Here is a 22,255-nt window from a genome sequence, read left to right as displayed (position 1 = left end):
CCGTCCTGGAGAGGACGGGTTGTGGGCCAACCATGCAGCAAATAACATTAGACCCTGGACACTGAGAAGCTAAAATGAGAAATCTCTAGTTAGGTTATGGTGAGAAGTGAAGAAGAAGAAGAAGAAAAGGATGATAGGAACATTATGCAGATTAAGTTATTCATTAGAAGGTTATGTTCTGAACCCTGACCTCTGATTAGTTAATCGTGTGTTCCATGTAAGGTATTGTTTCTGTTTCTCTCTGTTCCTTGGTTCCCTGCCCTCAGATAATGTTTATCTAAGGCTGTGTTTGTCCCATTTGGGGGTCTTCTAAAGGAGCTATGTAGATCCGCACTGTTTATGATTTGTGTTGTGCCCTCGTGTGCCTTCTTTTATCTACATTGAAACTTTCCATTTCTAGCCCTTTAGTCATTCCAGTCTCTTTTTTTTTTTATTGCCATGCTTTTTTTATTGCCCAGCTGATCCTGGTCCCGGGACTGCACGCACCGGCAGCAACAAGGGCTCATCCGACGTGCGATGCAACAATACTATATTACAAATACTTTCAAGGTCAAGGCATTTTTTTCTGCATTAACTGCAAATGAATCTGAGCTTACCTCCCAAAGTGCTTTGAAGTCCTTCTGCTCAATTCGAAGGAGCTCACTGTGTTCCCTGGTAACAATGGTAGCATGGCGAGGAGTGTTGTCCAGAATGGACTCTCCAAAAGCAGTTCCTATTCCAAGAGTGCATATCGTCACAGCATCCTTTGATTCAAAAAAAAAAAAAAAAGACACATTAAATATTTCAAAATGCTTTGAGAGTTTTTGTGTCTTATTTTTAATAGCACTGTCTTGAGACTCTTCAGCAATCTGCTTAAAAAGAAAATTAATTTCAGTGTCAACAACAAAAAAATCAATATGCTGGTAAACAACACGGGAAGATTGAACGTGGAAACAAGTGAGACTTCTGTTTTCTATATTCATCACTTTCATCTTCATAAAAACCTATGATCTTTGTTAATCTAGCTCTAAACACTGCTGTGATGATGAGATCTTTAGAAATCCCAGAGGTGATAAGAAGGTAACTAGAATCAGAAATGCAATCTTGGAAAATAAACTTCTGTCCTAGACAGGCTATCCTCATCAGAAAGAGAATTCATCTGTTATGTTTTCTGTTATGTAAATGTAACTTTCAATTATAATATCTTGTATTTATGTTGCATTTCTCTATTGTACAAGCAATGTGCTTGTACCGTTGAACCAACTCTTGTCCCTTCTGTTGAAAATGCCAGCAAATCTTTCAGTTGTTTATGGATGTTTGTCAATTAACTACCAGACCAAAAAAAAAAAAAATTTCACATAGATCAGGGATTTCAAGAAAACTATTAAAGTTCAAACAACCTGGAAAAAATGGATCCATGTACAGAGCAAGAAAAAGGTCCCAAACAAGCAGCAAAGTCCACTTCAAAGGAGTCTATATGAGCACATGCCATCCTAAATTATGTCTAAATTAATCTCCCTTGGCCAGGAACTCCTATGTAGTAGCTCCAATAAAAATTATGAGCTACTGCAGAGAAAACAAGTAGCCATTAAACAACTTCCTTGAATCAAGATCTTTAGATACATGTTCTATTTTCAGCTCAAAAGTTGCTTTGTTCCTCATCACCGGCTTGAAGCTGAACACTCATGTCTTTTTTCTGAGATGGGTCTTATCTGACAGTCTGTTAAGTAATTTAAAAATTACCAACAGCATAAAACATTAAAATCATACAAACTGTACTTAACAAAGGGAAACATTGCATATGAACACAGAAAATTACAAATAAACATATAAAAACACATGCTAATTTTACTTGATACAACATCAGAAGTATAGTTTAATTCTAAAATGTAGGATTCATACAACATCTACAAAAATCAAAGCAGAAACGTTTGTTATCCTCGTGGCTGATAATCCAGGAGAGATGCATGAGCATGTTTCAGCATCATTTTCTGTTTTTAGAATTGCACTGCTTTCCTTTCATGCATCTAATAAGTCATGATAGGCAAATGTTATTAAGATAAGGTTAGTAGCTTTGTAATTGCAATACAAAGACCAAAGCCCATAATAGTCCTGAACCATAGCAAATTGCTCTTACACAGATGTTACCATATAAAATTGTGTGCTCAGGAAAACAAAATCAGTTATGTCTCAGAAGATCTAGGAAAAATTTACCAACTGTCAGAAATAAATTTTCAAGGAAGGAAAGTAAGAACAGATTTTCTTTAAAAGAAAGAATATTCGGGAATGAGCACCTAGACACCTAAATAGAAGCCTCTACAAACGGACTATAATACAGTTTATACACTGAAGTCTGCCTTCCCAAGCTCACATTCCAGAGCTGAAACGCTCTATGTGTGCTATGATACTCACAACGGCATTCAAAGGAGCTACAAAGAAAATGTGCCTACTGCTCATACAAAATATGATCTCCAGATATACATTATTCTCAATCCTATTCAGAAAGTTCAGATAAAAGAGCTCTGTTCAGGACAGGACAACCAAAAGCCTGGCATAAAAGAAACTTTTCCTGTAGGTAGATCATAAATATTGTTTATATCTTCTAACTTCTCACTCATTCCTCTTCTTTCAAAAAATAAAACTCATTTTAAACATTTCACCTTCTCTAACTGTTTACAACCCTAAAGAATAATCTTTAATGACAGAACAGACATGAGAAGAAAAAAGGATAATTGTTGGTTAAGAAATTACTTTATAAGATAACTTTTGATGAGGCAGTTGTTAAGCTTAAGAAATAAATTAACACTGTGGGGGTTAGGTGAAGAGGCTGGAATGGTTCTATCTACATTCATTAAAGGCAAGTCCAGGCTTCCATCCGATGCCTTGTTAAGGCTGACCTAGAACAGAGGCTAGATGGAGTTAAAGAATAAAGTAGGTATTTATTAGAAGGCCTCAGAGGATACACCTTGGGCAGTACAAGAGCCCAGCCAGGGCTACTCCCAAGATGAACCAAAATGGTCACAAATTGGACATCCAGTCACGAGGTCTCTCACTTTTATAAGTTCCGGTCCATTAGTATATTGGAGTTACTTGTCCAATTATAGCTTGAAGTTATGAAGTCTCATCCTTCTTGTTTCCCTCTCTTCAGTCCACATTGTTTATGCTCTTAGGCCTGAAATTCAGATCAGCTGTTCTTGGTCCCAAGCTAGAGAATTAATTGTTTTTTCTAGCTACTCTATGAAGAGAGTTTACCATCCCTTAATATGAAGCTTAGAACTACACACTAAAGCAGTACAGAATCTGAAAAACAAAAGCTAAAACCTAATGCATCACATCAAGTTCTTTCAGACTTTTTCCCCAGCCATCACAGTTCTCCACAGAGATGCAGTTTCACGGCCAGCTGGGGTGCAGACCTATATGCCTTCTTCGAGGCTTCACAGCCCCATTTTCTCACTACCCCTTGTTTATACATCTGCAGCCTCCTGGGGAATCAGGTGGGTTTCCTATTACGCCTGTTAACCTTACACTCAATAATCTCCTGCTGTTCAGTGAAGACTTCAGGAGGATTGCTGGCAGCTCAAAACTCTGTTTGCTGTTCCTCTCTGCAATCCCAGAAGCAGCAGGGTGTTCTAGGTAACCAGCTAACATTCACAGAGCTATTTAAAAGGCAGTATTAGGGACTTAGAAAGAGGAGATTGCTTCCATTGCTAGCTGTCCTCTGTACACACTATAAAACAGTAGCATTCAAATCAGAGGCTGTTTGTGTATTCAGTTTCACTGACTCTTACTGCCACATGAGACACATGCAGGGAAAGCATTCTTAAGCTTTTCCCTCACCCCATCAATCCAAAACCTTATTGAATTTGCAAGACCATTTTATGGAATGGATGAGAAGCAGAAACAAGGCTCTGCTTTATTCCATTCCCCACCATCTCAAGGATCATCCCGTATCCCTCCTCCTTGACTTGTGATCCCTTCTGTTTCTCAAGCTGGCAACAGAATTTTTGTACAGAATGTAAATAAAATCATGGTGTCAGAAAGAAAAATTAAGAAAACAGGGAAAAACATTACTAGTGCTAGGCTCTAAGGGATGGGGGATGTTCCTCTGAAATTTTAATTTGTTCAACATTTTGTGTTTATAAGGGAGCCGATGTAGCTAAATTGTTTTTGATTTCATCATTTTCCTACACCTTGCATCTTTATCTCACCTGTCAATCTGTGTCTCTCTAGGACATCGTATCTCTATGTTTAACTGGAGTTTTGCAAAAGCTGGCATTTTGAGAAGTTTGCTTATTATTACTTTGACACAGTTCAGCTTGTTCTCAGCAAAAATGTCCTTTTATAACAAAAAAATCAAGGATATACATGAAAGTAAATGATGAAGTGACTTTTCTGTTCCATTACTTTCACTTGAGTGCTTCAGCCATTCAGACAAGAAATCCTTATCAAACTATTTCTAACAATAACATAGAAACACCTTCTGAACACACTAAAACTACTGTTTGCAAACATGTCAGGCCACCCTCTTAACACAAGATAAGGTTATTTGCTTAAAGAAGCATTACACTTCTACAAAAACTGTGAGCAGTTTCTCTTTTAGTACCCAATTAAAATATGTATGGTACAGTTTACCTGTATTGTAATACCACATTCATTATTTCCATACCTTTCTATTGGATCTTCTAAAAGCTACCTGCAATGTCTTGCATGTTTTCCTACATCACCTGACAGAGAGAAGTAAAATTATTTTTCTATATTAACTTCCAATAAGCGAAGTTCAAAACCAAAATTAGCACAACCACAACACTGGAGCTCAGCATGAGCCAACACACTCTGCTTCTCAGCTTAGTACATTAGTTCAGTCACTCCCTGTGTTACAAGGGGTACAGCAGTTTTCATGCTCAGACTAAATAATTTAAAACTAGCTTAGCATATTTATACTACTAACTACAGTACAAACCTATGTCACAACTTCACATAGGTTATCTCCAAAATACAAAATGACATTTACATGCTGAAAGCAGTATTGCAAGGACTACCCTGTTTAAATCTCTTTCCTTGCTAACACTTCATCTTATCATACACCTCCTTTGTCCTCAGTTTCAAAGAGCTGTGAAATTCTTCCATTTCTTACATGAACATATGAATCTCTTTCTTCACAGTCATTCTTCTCAGCAACCTCACTAACTTATTTGGCTTTTCATCCCCAGACCTATGCATCTTCTTACAGCTGACACTGCTGTACCATCCAAGCACTCACAGCTCCTCCTTTAAAGCTTTTCTAAAACAGGCTAATTGTTTTTTAAGTCAATGCCCTATGTTCAATTTGGTCTATTTTTAAAAACTGACCTGCCTAAAAAACTCCATCAAAACACAGGCAAGATAAGCTGGCAACAGGCCCCAGCACACACTGTGATTCAGCTGGCAAAACACAGAAAAAAAAACAAAAAAAAAAACAAAAAAAAAAAAAAAAAAAAAAACAAAAAAAAAAAAAACAAAACAACAACAACAAAAAAAAACCACCAGAAGATCAAATTGCTATTTGGTCTTTGTCTTCTTTCTCTTCATTCCTCCATAGTTTGTCAGAAAAATCTTTGGGGTAAAAGGCTCTGAATCTAATTCAGAAAAATCACAGTGTTGCAGAATCTACAACATTGTAACCCTGATGTTTTTGTCATGATGTATTTATTCCCAGCTTTATTCTGATACATTGCCAAGAGTCATCCTTAGACTGTTCAGCTTCAAAACAGAGTTCAAAAATGAAACATACACAAGGCAATTTGTCAGCAGTGTTTTTAAGACAACACTAAACCAGAAATATCTCTAAGAGAAACTTCTATTACTAGGTATCTCAACATTGGGTAGGCAACAGTGCCAAATAAAGATGAAATTCAGAATCTGATCATAACTGAGGGCAAAGACCTCTTTCTGATATATTCCATAGAGGCTGCATTTTCTGTTTATTTTGAAGGTAACTTAACTATATTTTTCTACGACTTTTAAATACTGTATTTATCAGGGTATTTGTTACAAACAAGTTGAGGCAAGATCAAACCAGTTCATTACAGTTACCTCTGGAATTCACAGTGAGACGTTTTCACCTTAGAAAAAGTCCTCTTCGATCTCTTCTTGATTGCTGAATGCCCAGAACAATCCATTAATAGTGTTCACAGACAGCAGACTCCACTCAGGATGTACTGGATGAGTAATCCTGTCAAATCTCTGCAGCCATTCCAGTGGCAGATGAAATTACCAGTACATTTTACCAGCCCGGTGGAACAAAACTAACAGTAACAGCAAAATTTTCTCTGGCCAAACTCGTTAAAACAGGTGTGTATGGTAAACAGCCGCAGACGATGTACAAAGTGTCCATTGCAGCACGGAACGCTGCCCGCACTCGGGTTTGCTTTGTGTTCTAACACTGCCCTCTCGTGCCAGAACACAGCTTTGCAAGCAGAAAGCGTTTTGCTAAACCAGGATGAAAACAAGGCTTTATGAGGTCCGAATCAGCTGTGTCCGTCTCTATTAAAGCCCTTAAAGCAATAGACGTAATAGTTCCTGTTATTGTAATTTCAAATAATAGCTAATATCAATATTTCTGTTTATATGAATTCTCAACTTGGTCCTAATCAGTATCACTAATATTTTCTGAGAGAAATCACCGGCATCTACATTAGTAAGCTGCTGTACAGCAAGAATGTGTGTGAATACCTCACTAGCTACACTGAAGTCTTGGTCCATTAGTACATTAAGATTTAATTTCTAGTGCAAGACATGTTCCTAAATGCTTCTGTAGGAACAAAGGCTATTAAGACATTTTTAGTAGGGCCCAAGTGCACAATAACTTACTGTACTTCTAATGGGAGAAAGCTACCAATCACCAAAGGTGACTGCACAGAGAAGTAGCACATGGTAGCTGTTACACAATGCATTAATTCCTAGGCTTGACGAAATTTAAGTTTCCCAAGTACACAGATGAACACCTAGCAAAATGGGACTTACATTTTTTATTAAGAGAACTGATTTTCTGTATTTACATTAACACTGTAGGTATCATCATATAATTATTCAAGCTGCAAGAAAACTCAGGAGGTCATCTAATACAACCTTCTGTTTATCTGAAGTATTAAATAGTGTCCAAATTAATTAGTCATGCCTGAAGACATTTTAACCAATAGGAAGCTAAATACTAAGTTAGCTACTCTCCTGCTAGGAAAGATGGAATAGTCCTGTACTTTTACAATCTTCTACAAACTTCTAAACTCAGGTAAACATCTGTATCTGTCCTGCTCTGCTGGAAGTTTCTCATTAGCATTAGTGACATTTATGGTATAATAGTAACAGCAGAGCAATTAGTCATTATTACAACTTTGCAAAGGAACCCTTCACCCCTGGGTGATGCGATTGGAATATGTGCTCCAAGTACCCCTACATCTTAAGCACTGGTCATCCATTCCCAGCTGGGAGCACAATGCTGTCAAATGAGTGTGCCAGGGCTGCCTTGACAGCAATACAACACCTTACAGCCTCCATCATCTGCGTTTGTAGTGAGCACAGTAGGCAGGGAGTGCTAGCAAGTACTTCAAATTCAAGAATGACCAGTACTGTGCCAACAAGAAAGTACAGGCAAGATTGTACAGGAACCACATCCAAGAGCTACAGACAGGACAATGAGAAGGAGACCAAGAATGAACAAGGAGGGATATTGTATAAACCCCAAGCAGGAGCAAAACTACAGGAAATGTTGGACCCAAATTTAAGAGTCCCCAAACATCCACATAATCCAGACAGGAATGGTAAATGTGTGGGTTGCCATGTTTTTGGCAGTGAGGCTGTATTCTAGGGCAACTAGGCAGTGGTAAGAATTCAGTTAGTTGTTCATGTGAGAAGGAAAGGTGAGGTAAGAAATAGCTGCAGAATATAATTTCTAGAACTATAATTATATGAATTGTAGTTCAACAGCTTCCTACTAGCAGGAAAATTGAGTTAACCTGAACAAGCAGGAAAAAATATTTACATTATTTTCATTAAGAAACTGAAGTGTTCCATACTCCAACTAATGGAACAAATCAACACTCCAAAGAGATTCTTAATTTAACATCCAGATTGTGCAGATGTATTACTTTCTGAGTAAAGAGCATTGATTCTTCACAACAGTGTAGTGCCATCTTTTGGCAAACACCGGAAAATCCTGATTGCTTTAGATATGCACAGGAAAGGGTCTCATAAAAGTCCAGTACTGTTCCAAATTGTGACAATACCAATGACAGCTAAGCCATGCCATGAATTGCTCAAATTAAGCTAATTATACTCTCAATCAATCTCTACTTAGTGCAGTGAAGAGGTTGCTAAAAATAATATGAAAGAAGTTTCTTTTGCATCTACCATTCTGCTGCAGGAAATAGAAAGACCCAGTACTCACACACTGCCTTGACTTGCATTCTGACCCAATTTCAATGGTGATGCAATGTTCAGCAAAGTGAAAAAAATCCAATTTCTGCTATGAGCAAAAAACTTTCCTCAATCAGCCAAACTTTGGGCAAAGAATACATCACCACCATCTCCCCCCACACATGCGATATTCAATCCAGGTGGGGAAAATGGGTAGTAGTCCTGGGTAGCTATACTACTCATGTGAAGGCACAATGAGCCCCTTATCAGAGGTTCAACCCTGTACCAAGCTACATCATGGGACAATCACTGGTCTCAAACATGGGAGCAGGGAAGGGACAGGATGCCTTCCCAGAAGACTAACCTCACAGCAGCAAGTACATGACTCTAGACAACATGGACAAGAGACTCTAGAAGTATCTCATCCCTTTGGATTTTTATTTACTCTAAATTTTATAAATCCAGGAGCACCAAGATACTGAGAAACCACTTTAAATTTGTGGAGAATCTTACTTGTTCTTCTGTTTCTTAACACTGAATAGGTATTACCTATAGGCTTCTTGTCCAACATGGCAGCAGTTCCAATAGTCTGCTATTACTACACTACTTCCCCATTTCTGCAGCGGAGACTGCATGATGCTGTTATTAGACTGTACTGTCAGCGGGTTTGCTTTGAACTTCCTGAAGAAGAACTGAATTAAAATATTTCTAGGGAATGAATTAACAACTCTCCAATCTTTAGCACAACTTCAATAACTCTACTAGAAAAGACAGAGGAGTCTTGTTTCACATAAAATGTAGACCATTTCCGGAGCATTACATTTCAGTTTCTTGAAATCAATGGCATGATTTGCCTTCCTTAGACTAAGGATAACTAAGACTAAAAGAGACTCAGAGAAACATACACATCCTTGTGATGTGACAAAATATCTGTATAGAATGTGTCGTTATCTACCTCACCATAAATTATATTCTTCCTTTGTACTACTGACTGGATGGCCACAATGAAAAATCTATTTTACCTGGTGGTTGCTTGTATCAGACACCTTCACATCCAGGGATCCTGTCAGGACAGCATACCAATTCGTCCCAATATCACCCTGACGGAATACTGGAAAGATGAAATCTTGTAAATAAGAGTTATCACTTCAAGTTTAGCAACAGTAATAAACATTTTCTCACATATTACTGCAATACTGCAGTCACTGCTGGCACCATACAATTTGCCGTATGAGATTACTTATTTACTATTACAGTAATACTTCCAGTAACACTAGAAAGCACATATTTCAGTAAACTAGTCAATACACTATGGAAACAATGAAAGCACACAGAAGTGCTTCAATCTTCTCCCCAGTTTGTTCTACTGTTCTCTTAGTTAATTAACCAACCAAAGAAACAAAACAAACAAGGAAGAAGTTTTTCTGAACAATGTCCCTTTGAAATTCACTATCTTCCAGTGCAGACACAGCTACCAATGAATTCAGTAAGAGTTCTGGCTGAACAGCAACTGCAAGACTTTGATGTCCAGGCATTCCAACTGTGTTATTACAGACCATCAAAATCCCTGTTACTCTAAGCAAACCCCAGCGCTGCCTGCCAGATTCACCTGAGGTGTTTCTGAGACTTTACTACTAATACCACAGGTTTTCATCAGCTATTCCCCTGGTATGCATTCCCATCACAGGACTACCACTTATTTCCATCTCAGCTTCACAGACTAAGCATAGGTGAGCACCTACATCTGTCCCATGGGCTGCTAGCGCAGCAATTTGCAGCTCTGCAGGTCTGGCTTGTGCTAGCCAGGGTGCCTGGAAACCACACACTACCAGTGATGTGCCTTGCTGACACACCTTTGCCCCTAACAGCACAAAGCACTGGCAAAAGTGATCAATGATACATTTATAGGGGAAGAATGAGGCTTAAGTCCAATGACTGGCTTGTAACCTTTCAACAGAACAGTGGCAGAGTCTTAACATCCTACTGTATGCCTTGTTACCAAAGATTCACTACACACTGCATTTGTAGAGCAGGCAGCACTTCAGTCCTGCCTTGCCCCATGACTGTGACTGTAAACATTCCACTGATTCTGCTCTCATCAATCTTCTAAAGACAATCACAGTCTAACCCCCAAGTTTATCTACAAAAAACACATAATCATATGAAGCCGTCTTACATGTGATTCCTTTTTCCAGATTTTCATAATATCCACAGAGACATATCTGCTGGAGAAGGTTTGGATGAAATTTCTCAAAAGCTTTCACTTCTTTCAGTCGTGTGAATATTATATCTACATCTTCACTAGAACGTTCCAAAGGCCTGCAAGAAAACAAAAGAAAAGAAAACAGACATGGGCTTAATCAGAGAAACATCCCCACCTGCATGCACCAAACTTAAAAATGCTTGCATTAAATATCACACCATAATATAAACAAACTAAAATGCATTTTACAACTACATAATTAAGTCCTTCCAAGACATCCTAACAACTGCCCTTTATCAACTTGAGCATGATTCTTATAATTTCAACACAGGCAGTGTCCAGAAGCCCACTTAGCATCAAAGTCTCGATGCAGCATCCCTGTACAAGTATATATGATGACACAGTCCTTATCCTAAAGATCTTTGAATGACATACAGTTTTAGGTTTGTAAGAAAGCATTAACAAACAGAAGTCCAAACACACAAGAGGTCCGTGGAATCAGTGCCTAAAACAGATGTTCTCTATCTGGCTAAATGGAAAGCATTAGATACCAACAGTAACTCCTACATCCAAGCTTCTCTTCTGCATTTTACTGACTATAAACTGACTTTCCTCTTCTCACTTTCAAGGAAGAAGGAAAACTTTAATATGTATTTTCTCTTCCACGAAGTTTCTGTCTCTTGGTGTTGGACAAATTAAATATGCAAGCAAGAGTCTTAATTTTTCATGGGTAACAGTCACGAGTTTTAATTCCAATATTTAAAATATTTAAAATCTTTGACAGCAACACCCTTAAAAAAAAAAAACAACAAAATTTCAAGAAAAATAAAATTGCAGAACTCTCTACAACAAAGTAGCATGTAGACCAGCAGTTCAGCATATTACTACATATTTATGAAAATAAAGTGAATTAGTTCTATATCACACTTTAAATGTGATTATCAAATATTATGAATCAGCAGGTAAGCCAAACACCAGCTGACAGCATTAGAAAAAAAATTATAACAGATTAAATGCAAACTACTAAGGACAGAAAGAAACAGAATTTTCCTAGGACATTATGCTGGATCAGATGAAGAAATTATTCATGTATAAAGGCATAACAGAAAGAGAGATAACTGTGAGTAATCATTAGACTTATCACTCACTCAAATGTTGCTAGTTAATTTTACTGATAAAAATGTCCTTTTCGCCAGTGGATGAGCTTATAATGAACAGAAGTCAGGCAGCTATAATGAAAGAAGATTAAATTCACAAATACATATCTTTATTCACCTTGTTGTTATACTAACAGTGTAAGCACTGCTTCCAAAAAGATTTTTTAAAGATTCCTCTTTGAAATCAAAGACTTCAAGGAATCCAAATCTTTGTTGCAGTGAAGAAACTCAGATCCTACCAGCATTGAATCACAGTATCTCATCTTTCTTACTAAATTATGTCTAGGAGGGATTAAATCTCTATTCTCGTTTATACACCAATTTACCCTTATTAACTACAGATGAGAATAGTAATTCTCTGGTGTATGCACTTGCTTCTACATCACAGTGACATCCTCTTACCACTTCAAACTACAATCAACTACAATAGCTCACTTTTGAAATATTTCATGTAAGACTTTCACCCATTTCTTTTTTTCTTGACTGTGCACTAGCTGACAAATACTAATAAGCATTAACTCTCTTGTCAAAATCCTTTTAAGAAGATTAGGAGGTGCAGCTTGCAATCAGATTTACAGTCTACTTATACAAGATCCCTACCCAAACTACACTAACTCTTGAAACCCTAACTACCTTAATTTACAGACTCTCGAAAATAACAGCAAAACCCAACAACTCAAAAAGGTGAGATCATTCTCAGAAAATCATCCAGTTCAAGATTCAGCTGTTTGGTTAAGATCATGAATTCTTATTCATAAAAATTAACAAGGATTCAACTTGTTTGACAACAAGATGCCTTCAGATTTTTTTCAGAGCTCCTGGGAAATGTCCTCAGTGTTAAAGGAGTACAGAATTATCAACAGGTTTCCCAAGCTGAGGTGGCCCTTATCCTTAGGGGAGCACATGAAATTTTGCCTGTGTAAAATTTCAGACTGCAGTGTAACAGTGGTATTAGTAGCACTCAAACTAATTTCTGCTAAATGTTTATAATCTATAGCAATGAATCTGGTTTCAAAAGCCAAGTATTAGTTACTGAGAAAAATGTACCGTGGCATCAAGTAACTGGTTTTCCATAGGCCTGCAAAACTCAGGCAAAGTTTGACCACTTTCTACAAAGCATCTTTTAATAAAATTATCATCATGGTAACTTGCAATTATAATTAACTTGACATTAATTGTCATTAACTTAACAATAATCTATTGATGATGCCAAATTTTGTTTTCTGTTTCCTAAGTACAAGCTCCCTAACCTGGAACATAAACAGGACAACAAAATTTATTTCTTCATCATAGCTATCTTACTGTAAACTTGTTTTTTGTAAAGCATAGTTTGGAGTAATACTTAAACAGCTAATGTTATAATATAGTCCTTAAGACCATTAATGATTCAATCTATTAATAGAAAAGTAGATGGCAGATGGAGAATTATTCAAGCTTTATTTTCACTGTAGTCACACTTTAAAAAGGCAATGGTATTAATCCAAAAAGGAACCATTCCTCAGAACACAAAGATATGGTGCAAAAGTCAATCCCAAGGAATATCCCTACACTCCCAATATGGCTCCAAAAGCCCCTGGAAAGACTTTTCCAGATACCTCATCAGAGTACCTAAAGACAGTTCTCTGTGATCACCACTGTTGCTCAATCTCACTGAGCTTAGCCCTCCTCTGCTAAACTACTGCTGGTGCAGATTTATTTCTGTTCTGTTCTGGTACATTGATGCTGATGGCACTGAAGTACCCCTTCACTGCTGATGCTGTGGAGTTAAAATCTCATATCCATGAGCAAACAAGGTCAAAAATGTATTTCAATAAGTCTTCAGCTACCACTTGATTTTCTGCTAAAGCTTCTGTCCTGTACCCATTTTTGAAATCTCAAGACCCATGTACAGAATTAGGACCATAGGTTAATCTAAAAGAATGAACAAATATATTAAACCAATGAGGATCTTCCAGCTCTCATTTGGTAGATGTATGAGCTGGAGTAAAAGCATTTTAAGGCAAGTGAAGCACCTCCTCCATAGACCAATGTAAAATAAATTTTAAGTCAAACTGTGCTGACATCTCATTTCACTGTAGCCAAAACCAAGGGGGCACTTCAAGAGCAGCAAAGCAGGGCTACCAAATAAATTATTAGGAAGGGATGAAAAGCAAGAGAAATTTATTTTCACTACCCTACAAGCCTTTCTGCTTTGTTTGACACCATAATGCCTTCTTATTTATATTAATAATTTGCCTCTTCAGAGCATAGTAAGTGATTAGCTGCCAGTAATGTTTTCAGACAAGACATCATCTATCTTCTTCTTCAATACAACATCACAGCATACATATACAAGTGACAGCATCGATGCTAGTTACACGTTTCTATTCAATTATGTCAATAAGGCATTTTTTAAAGATTATTTTACCCCTCCTTATTTGGATGTGAAGATTTCAGGAGCATATTTTATAGAGACAAAACAATTTTTTTGACAATGTCTGCTTCACTACCTATGAAAGGCAATTATAAAGAAAATCTGCCCCAAATCTATCCTCATGTGGCTGTTAAACTCAACATGAGCTGGCAGGGCTGGCAGCCCTGCAAGCCAGCCACATCCTGGGCAGGATCAAAAGCAGCATGACCAGCAGGTCCAAGGAGATAATTCTCCCCTCCTACTCTGCTCTCATGAGACCCCACATGGAGCACTGCATTCAGCTCTGGCACCCCCAACATAATAAGAACATGAACCTGCTGGAGCAAGTCCAGAGGAGGAGCATGAAGGTGACGAGAGGGCTGGAGCTCCTCTCCTATGAACACAGGCTGAGAGAGAACAGAAGGCTCTAAGGAGATTTTAGAGCACCTTCCAGTACCTAATGGGGCCTACAAGAAAGCTGGAGAAGGACAAGACATGTAGTGACAGGTCAAGGGGAAGTGGTTAAGCTGCAAGAGGGTAGGTTGAAATTAGATACTAGGAATACATTTTAAATTCTGAGGGTGGTGAGGCACAGGAACAGTTTGCCCAGAGACACTATGGATGCTCCATCCCTGGCAGTGTTCAAGGCCAGGTTGGCTAGGACCCTGAGCAACCTAGTCTAGTGGAAGCTGTCCCTGCCCATGGCAAGAGGGGTTGGAATGAGACAAACTAAGGTCCCCTCCAACCCAAGCCATTCTATAATTCTCTCTTGTATTTTTAAATGTAAACTACTCAAGCTCAAAGTTCAAATACAGAGGATAACTTGCAATTCTTCACATACACAACCTGGGCAAAGTATTTCTGCTCAAATGCAATATACACAGCTCTATAAAAGAACCTATCTTGATTAAGTATTTCTAAGATTAAGTATTTTTAAGATTATTAACCTATTTGCATGTTTATGTAGGATGTTATGAAAGACTTGTTAACCTAGAAGAAAGAAACAAGTTGGAGTTTTTTGATTTGCTGTTGTAAACTTAATCCAACTATAACCTATTACTTTCCGTTACCATATGTTCTTTTCTTTAGGTTCTTTCTCATAGTGGGTTTGACATTTGAGAAAACAGAATGTATGTGGTTTTACCTTCTTTGACAAGATGCCTCTAGAATTTGAAAATGTTTATTTCTATAAAATGCGTTCAAAAATCTGAATCATGCTCTAACTGAATGAAAGCATTGAATTCCCTTCCCTTGATCTTTTTAACTTTTTAAAACAGCAGTATTTCAATTCAGACAGTAATGAACAGCCCACGAAAGATGAGCAGATGGATCTATTTCTTCCACTGTTGAGACTGTAAAAAACAGCTAAAACACTAGAACAAACAAATAAAACGAGTTTATCACTGGGTTAAAACCAAAGCATCAATGCAAAGATGCAAAGGGCAAACTCTATGAGCTGGAAAGTACCAGTAACCCTTACCATAGTGAATTTAACAGTACTTTAAAATATATTCAGCTGTGAAACATGAGCAAGTAGAAAGCACCAAGGAATGCCAATTAAAACCAGATCATTTCTCTATGCTCCCTGTACTTTCTTCTGTCCTTTCCTGTCATGCAGAAAAACAATGCTGCAGGATGCAGAAAAATACCAGTACCAATAGACCATCTTCCCTTCGTGAGAGCAGAATAATACTGCATCTCTCTCCTCCACACAATGCTGTAAGGCTCTTTGATTTTTCATTTCTCTTTGAGAAAGGAAAGTTTAAGAGTGGAATATCAGTGATCTATCAAAGCATTTTAGACCTGTAGTAAGGCACTTAAATGCTAACAATAAATGAAGTTACTTTTAATCTGAAGCAGTTTCCAGATAAGGGTTTACTTCAATGGCAACAGAAGATAATTAACTCCCACCAAGAGCACTTTTCACATTTTACAATGGTATTACTAAATCTATTTTCAACACTCACATTTCAGATCCTCTTTCCCTTGTCATGGGAAAAGCCTCATCATGAGGTTTTTAAACAATAATCAAATTACTATTCTTTTCTCTTGAATGTCATTTTAAGAGACTTTGGGATTTCAACTCTCATTTCCTCTGACAAACAGGAAATAGACTTTTATTTAAACACTGTTTCTTAGAACACTTACACACCTAAATAATTCTGGAGTTTAGATTAAAAAAAAAAAAAGCAACACAAGTAAAATTGCTCATGCTTAGTTTTCAGCTAATTACTACTATCACCTACACTCAGAATCCCTGTGATAATCGCTCAGGTCCTGCTACATAAGGTACAAGGAATACTGTAGATAATCCTGATTTACACAGGTACCGAATGGCCAGCCAGTTAAATGGAGACTGACTGGCTGCCACCTGCAGTCAGACAGAATTTGTTATAGTTGAGTTCTGTTTTATTTAGTGAGGACAAAAGGAAGGCAAATATAGGGGACTCTCTTTTACCTACCTTATCATCATATTACTCAATTAAATAAGTTTGATCAATACACTGAAAAATTATTGGAGAGTTAAACAGAGCAACCAAGTGTGCTCATTCTTTACATACCCTGATGTATCAATTATGCATCCTTTCAAAATATCAATTTTTAGATCTGTATATACAGTGGAATGGCAAAAGATGTATTTATTAACTGATTATATTCATAAAGACTTATCTCAAGTTAAAAATACACTACTGAACAATATAGATCTAGTAGGAAATAGACTCTTTTCTACTTTCATTTGCTGTCTAGAAAGACAGAATAATTTAAGATAAATCAAAATGCAGAATTATGTTTTTCATTTGTGAGAATCTTTTTATATTACCGATGCTTTGTAATCAAGATGTGACTAAATCTTATTGAATTAAACCTCCAAATTTCATAAACATAAACTGGAGCTCAGGACAGTTAAAAAGCCATTTGATAGAAGTAAATCCAGATGAAATTGCATTAACCAGCACTGTAGCTTCATAATAAACATTAAAAGCACTTTAATATGAAGACAGACTCTGAGATACACTGCAAATGAAATCTGTAATTGAACAATATGCATGTGATGATATCCCTCAATTCAAACTCTGGCCACCACTATTCACCAATAACACCACAACAAATGCACCTTTCCTAGTTTTGGATCTGCATTGTAACAGCTAGTGAAAATTTAAAATTTACAGCAACAATGAAATAAGTTTTACAGATTTACATTTGCATGCATTTTGACAACTGACGAATTCAAAGACAAAAGGGAAAGTCAGTTCAAGAAACATTCAGGGATAGTGATAAAGCAGAAGAAAGAGTAACTGATCATGCCAAATACAGTGCAGAAAATACAGCACAAAGGAAGTATCATTAGAATGATGAGCTTTGTTAAATGCAGCATATTGTAAGATGCAGACAAAAACAGATGTCATGGTAGATGGAAAAATACTTGTGTTTGGAAAATATCTGGTGAACACCTGACTTTGAGGGCACAATTTCAATTAGTTGGTTTGTTGGTTTTTTTATTCCTTGGCTGGAATATGGAGTTTTGTTATAAAAGAAATTGAATCTGCTCAGAGTATAGGATTTTAGAGATCAAATCCTAACAACATGTCAGAAAGAACACAGGCAATAAGAGTTCATACATGTTTCCAGTATCATCTGGTGAAAGAGAAAACCTACAGGTGCACATGTAGTATACCAACTGTGCAGCCACTTCACAAGACTACCAACTAAATTTGAATGTATCATGTCCTAGCAGGCATGTGCACATACTGCCTTGCTCTGGTGGGCTATGACAATCTTTACACACACTGGGGTAATCACTTTCTCCTCCTCTTAATACCTGTCCATGGCACAAGAGTGTAACTTACTGCAATCACATGTAACAAATTGAAGCCGATACTGCAAATGTGTAAGCCAGAGAGCAAAGAATAAAACAGCTTGTTTAAAATACAGCTCCAGCTCTCATTAGGATTTAATCTGAATTCACATGTTTGATAAAATGCACAGACCTAGAAACAATTATTTTGGTTTTTCTAAGAAAACATGGAAAGGAAAAGGCTTTTTTATTATTCATTGAAGACTGCACCTTTGGACTGAACTAGAAAATGAGGTGCACGATGTGGAAAGATAAATTTGTTATTCATCACTCTCAGAAGACTGCACCCTCACATGAGTGCTAGAAAGCACTTAAGCTATGTCTATACAGCTCTGAGTTTCCACATCCACTGCAGTGCCTTCTGCTGCTATATCCCCACACAGACTTGATCCAAGCATATACCAGCTTAGTCACACACCACACAGAGAGAAAACACGAAGCACACAAGCCAACCGGAACTGCAGTGTATAGCCATGATTTTGTTCAGATGCAAACTACATGAAAATGGGGATATTCTTATGGATTTGTTACAAATAAAAAGCAAGGGAGGAATTTATATAGAACACAGTGCAAGTTTTACCAATTACACATAAATATATTTCAAAATAAAATAGCATCGTAATGCAACTCTATTCATAATACTGCCTGACTATAAATCCATATCCCATTATCTTTGACATAATTAAAGGTTATAGAGGATGATAAACATTTTCTCTATTTATTCTACAACAATTCTCTCAGAATATAAATTCTTTATTCTAGCCTATCTGTATGCTCACAAGGGATCCCTTTTTTACTGCTAAGCAAACAAAGCTTGCATCTCAAATACATGTTACACTGAACTAAAAAATTAATCCTGATTCAAATATGTTGCTCTTATGTAGTTTCAATCTGAATTTACATTCAAATCTGTGGGAGGAACAGGTCTGAGATACTACCCAGTATGCATTATTTCAGGTTTTTCAAACGTAAATGATGCAAGACTAACAAGGATGACAAGGTTATAAAGGCTCAGTATATGTCCCTGAAAAGCCCATTCCTACTTAAATAATTTATAAGTCATTAGGCAAAGACCATTCTTAACACAACAGGCCAGTGCAGTTACATGCTTTGCCCTGTGATCCACCCCTCCAGTCTGTCACAGCACTGAAGGTTACATTTAATTCAGAGAAAAACACCAGATGCCGTAACTAGCCAAAAAATACTTTGTCTACCTAAGTAAAGATACTGTCAACATTGAAATTTCCTGGTCAGACAGTGTTTGGTGTGAAAGAACACACAAGAATAGAGAAAACATTTTTCCTAAGTTAACTGTACACACATGCATAAATCAGTGACCCTTTTTTTAATTATTTGCAGAGCAGACATACACAAAAGTGCTAAGATTAGAGGGATACTTCTGCTCCCTAAGAAATCAGTGTTAAGGCAACTATTACTTCAAATGTAAAAGGACTGGTTTCCTCAAGAGAAAAATTATTTACATCTCCAGGTATAACCAGAATGTACAGTTGCTCACTGCTGATCCTCTCTCACCCCTGCAAAAATAAAATATTCTTGATAGAGCACAGTGTTCTGAAATTTTCCTTACCTTTACACTTGTAACTTTATATATAAATACTGTCCCATGTATTTGATTTTTAAGTATGCATCTTTGACTTTTGTGGCCAGTAACTACACATGGAAGCTGGACAACTACAAATGGACAAAGCACTGGTAGCCCACAGCCCACCAGTACCGTACACAGTAATAACATTTCTCCTGTAACACTTTGGCAGTTCTTCATTTTTATACATGCTCTAATTTTAAAAGTTAGTAGTTCCACTTTGACACATGATTTGGGGAAAAACCTAAAGAACAAATACAAAATACATAATTTCTATACATTATGTATTTTGCTATTTCCATTTTGAATTCTTTTTTCCCCACATAATTATATTGCATAATCCATATTACATGTTATTTTAATTGTCTATGTTGAGGGTCACTTAACATTCTAAAGCATACCAGTTTTAGAACTGTTTTCCTCCTTGAAATATATTAATTGACTTAAACATACTAAAACTCTACTTATTATTTAGTAAAAACACATGGTACTCTATAGACAATTTACTCATTAATGATCCCATATTCACAGAATTCATACTTGGGATAGAAATTGCTATACAATTTTTAAAAGGTTTAAAATACATAGACATTGATAATAATTCAAATCACTACACTGGTAAGATTATCTATAGAAAATAAATATGCTTTAGAAACATAAGTGTGTAAGTTAATTAAAAACACTTTATCTATGTTTTTAGGTGGAAAACCAGAATAAAACGCATAAGTGTACTTCCTATGATCACAAAGCAGAGCACAGCAAAGACAGGAAAAAAACCTACAATCTTTCTTGTTATGGGTTTGTCTTACATATAGACTGCCTTCTGGGAAAGGGTAAGGCATTATTCTTAAGAGCATTGGAACTGATTCTTTCCACTCAACAAATTGGTGCTACTAGCTTACTCCAAATACCAAAAAGTGAAAGTTTCACCTTAATAGCGCTAATGAAATTTGTGCTACAGAAAGGGTCAGCTTCTTGATTATGACAGATTTCTAAATTAAATGCCACACATATGTTTCCTAAATACATAATCTACTCCCCAAGGTTATGTACTTCATTAAGCCCTGAATTTTAGGTCACAATTTGGATCTCACCGCATGTAGGAAAACAGAAACCACAGGATCACCAAACTAAAAGTACTGGGACTCATGCTCTTCTTCACATCTGCTCAATGTCAATTTACAGAGAGGCCTCACTTTGATTCTTAGACGGCTAGATTACCATCAACAGTTCTGTTTGTATTTACTTTACAAGTGCTTTCAACATTTACACATTATTTGATCTCTAAGAGGTTAGTCTTAAGTGACATGCTACAGAGGAGGATCAGTGTCTGTGGTAGGCGTCTAGAGTGTCTAGCCCAAAAGTTCCATTAACTTACGGTTTGCTACCTGGACTGTTAAGGAAAACCTAATCATAAGTGCAGTCCTACAAGACTAAGAGTTACCGGAAAAGGGGAGAAACTACGAGAAGGGGAAGGTCCCCTCTATGTGTACAAAGGGTTCTCTCCACAGCACAGCCCCAAATTATACCATCTGCCAAAAACTGGCTCAGGATGCTCAGCTCACTGCCATACACCACGTAAGGGAATTCTCTCCGATAGCTTTCTTTTGAGCTGCATAGGGTGTCTATGGCCTACATTTTTGTTAACTAAATTCCTAGACTGCAGGAGACACAGTGAGTGTTCCGATATTAAATGACTTCTGAACTAATCCAAGAATCAAAGGTACGCATACAGCAAAGAGTGTTCAAACCACCCGCCGCCGCGCGACTCGACATTTCGAGACTTTGGGCTGCAGCACCCGAGAGAAAGCATTGCAGAGAATTTTTAACGTTACTTTTTTAATAATAAGAATTTGCCCGTATTTTTGGCAGCGCGCACACCACCTCTGAGCACACGTCAGCCAGCCGTGCCTCCCACCCACGCGGTGCCGCCGCCCGCTGCACCCGACCCGCAGCCGGGGGACAACCGCGGGCCTCGGGGCGCCGCAGCGGGGACAAGAGGGACTTGTCCTTTGCCGCCCGCCCTGCGACGATGCGGGGCGGGGGCCGTGCGGGAGGCGGGGGCGGTGTGCCGAGCCGGGGGGAGGCGGCGGCAGGTGCGCCGGGGCAGGTGAGGGCAGGTGAGGGCGGACGAGGGCAGAATGCAGCGGGTCGGCCATGGCCGATACGGCGGGTGCCCGGCTGGCAGCCCCAGGCCCTCTCCCCACCCCGGAGCTCCCCCTCCTCCACCACGTGCAGCATCTTCCCAGCGGGGAGCAGCAATCCCTATGGGGACTGCCTGTCCCCTCCGCTGCCCGGAGTATTTCCAGCCCTCCTCCTTGCCCGCCGCCCTGGCTTCCCCCAGGCGTTTTGCTTCCCACCTGCACGCTCCTTATGTAAGGCAGGATCTGATGGAGAGCGGGGAGGGGGGGTGTCAGCGCAGACACACACATACATATACATGCATACACACGGCATCCCTCCGCAGCCGCTCCTGGCAAGATGCCGATACCTTTTATCCAGGCACGCGATCCACTCGCCGGAGGACGAGGAATGGGAGGCGTGAGCGGCGACCATGTTGGACCGGGATCAGGTTGCCGCGTACCCGGCTGGCGGCTCCCCCCGCCCGCGCGCCGGTCCGTCGGTCGGTCCGTCCGCCCTCCCTCCCTCCCCGCGCGCACGGCGCGATGGGCTC

The 22,255-nt window shown here is 38.3% G+C and overlaps 1 protein-coding gene across 3 annotated transcripts in view; it reads right to left on the bottom strand.

Moving 5' to 3' along the window:
* Positions 1–22,255, bottom strand: part of RAPGEF4 (Rap guanine nucleotide exchange factor 4) — a 148,505-nt gene extending 126,250 nt beyond the window's left edge. For 2 of the 3 annotated variants that reach the window (XM_068195892.1, XM_068195894.1), the window contains exons 1-4: positions 22,073–22,254; positions 10,547–10,689; positions 9,393–9,481; positions 597–743 (exon numbers count right to left, since the gene is read on the bottom strand). In XM_068195892.1, the coding sequence (XP_068051993.1) occupies positions 597–743; positions 9,393–9,481; positions 10,547–10,689; positions 22,073–22,137 (444 nt within the window). In that variant the 5' untranslated portion in view covers positions 22,138–22,254. Of the gene's footprint in view, positions 1–596; positions 744–9,392; positions 9,482–10,546; positions 10,690–22,072 lie in introns of all 3 variants that reach the window. The other variant, XM_068195893.1, reaches the window with a different exon arrangement.

Source organism: Anomalospiza imberbis, chromosome 7 (assembly GCF_031753505.1).
Source record: "Anomalospiza imberbis isolate Cuckoo-Finch-1a 21T00152 chromosome 7, ASM3175350v1, whole genome shotgun sequence".
Lineage (NCBI taxonomy): Eukaryota > Metazoa > Chordata > Aves > Passeriformes > Viduidae > Anomalospiza > Anomalospiza imberbis.
Note: the sequence above shows the minus strand (reverse complement) of the source record. Positions and strands in the feature narration are given on the sequence as shown.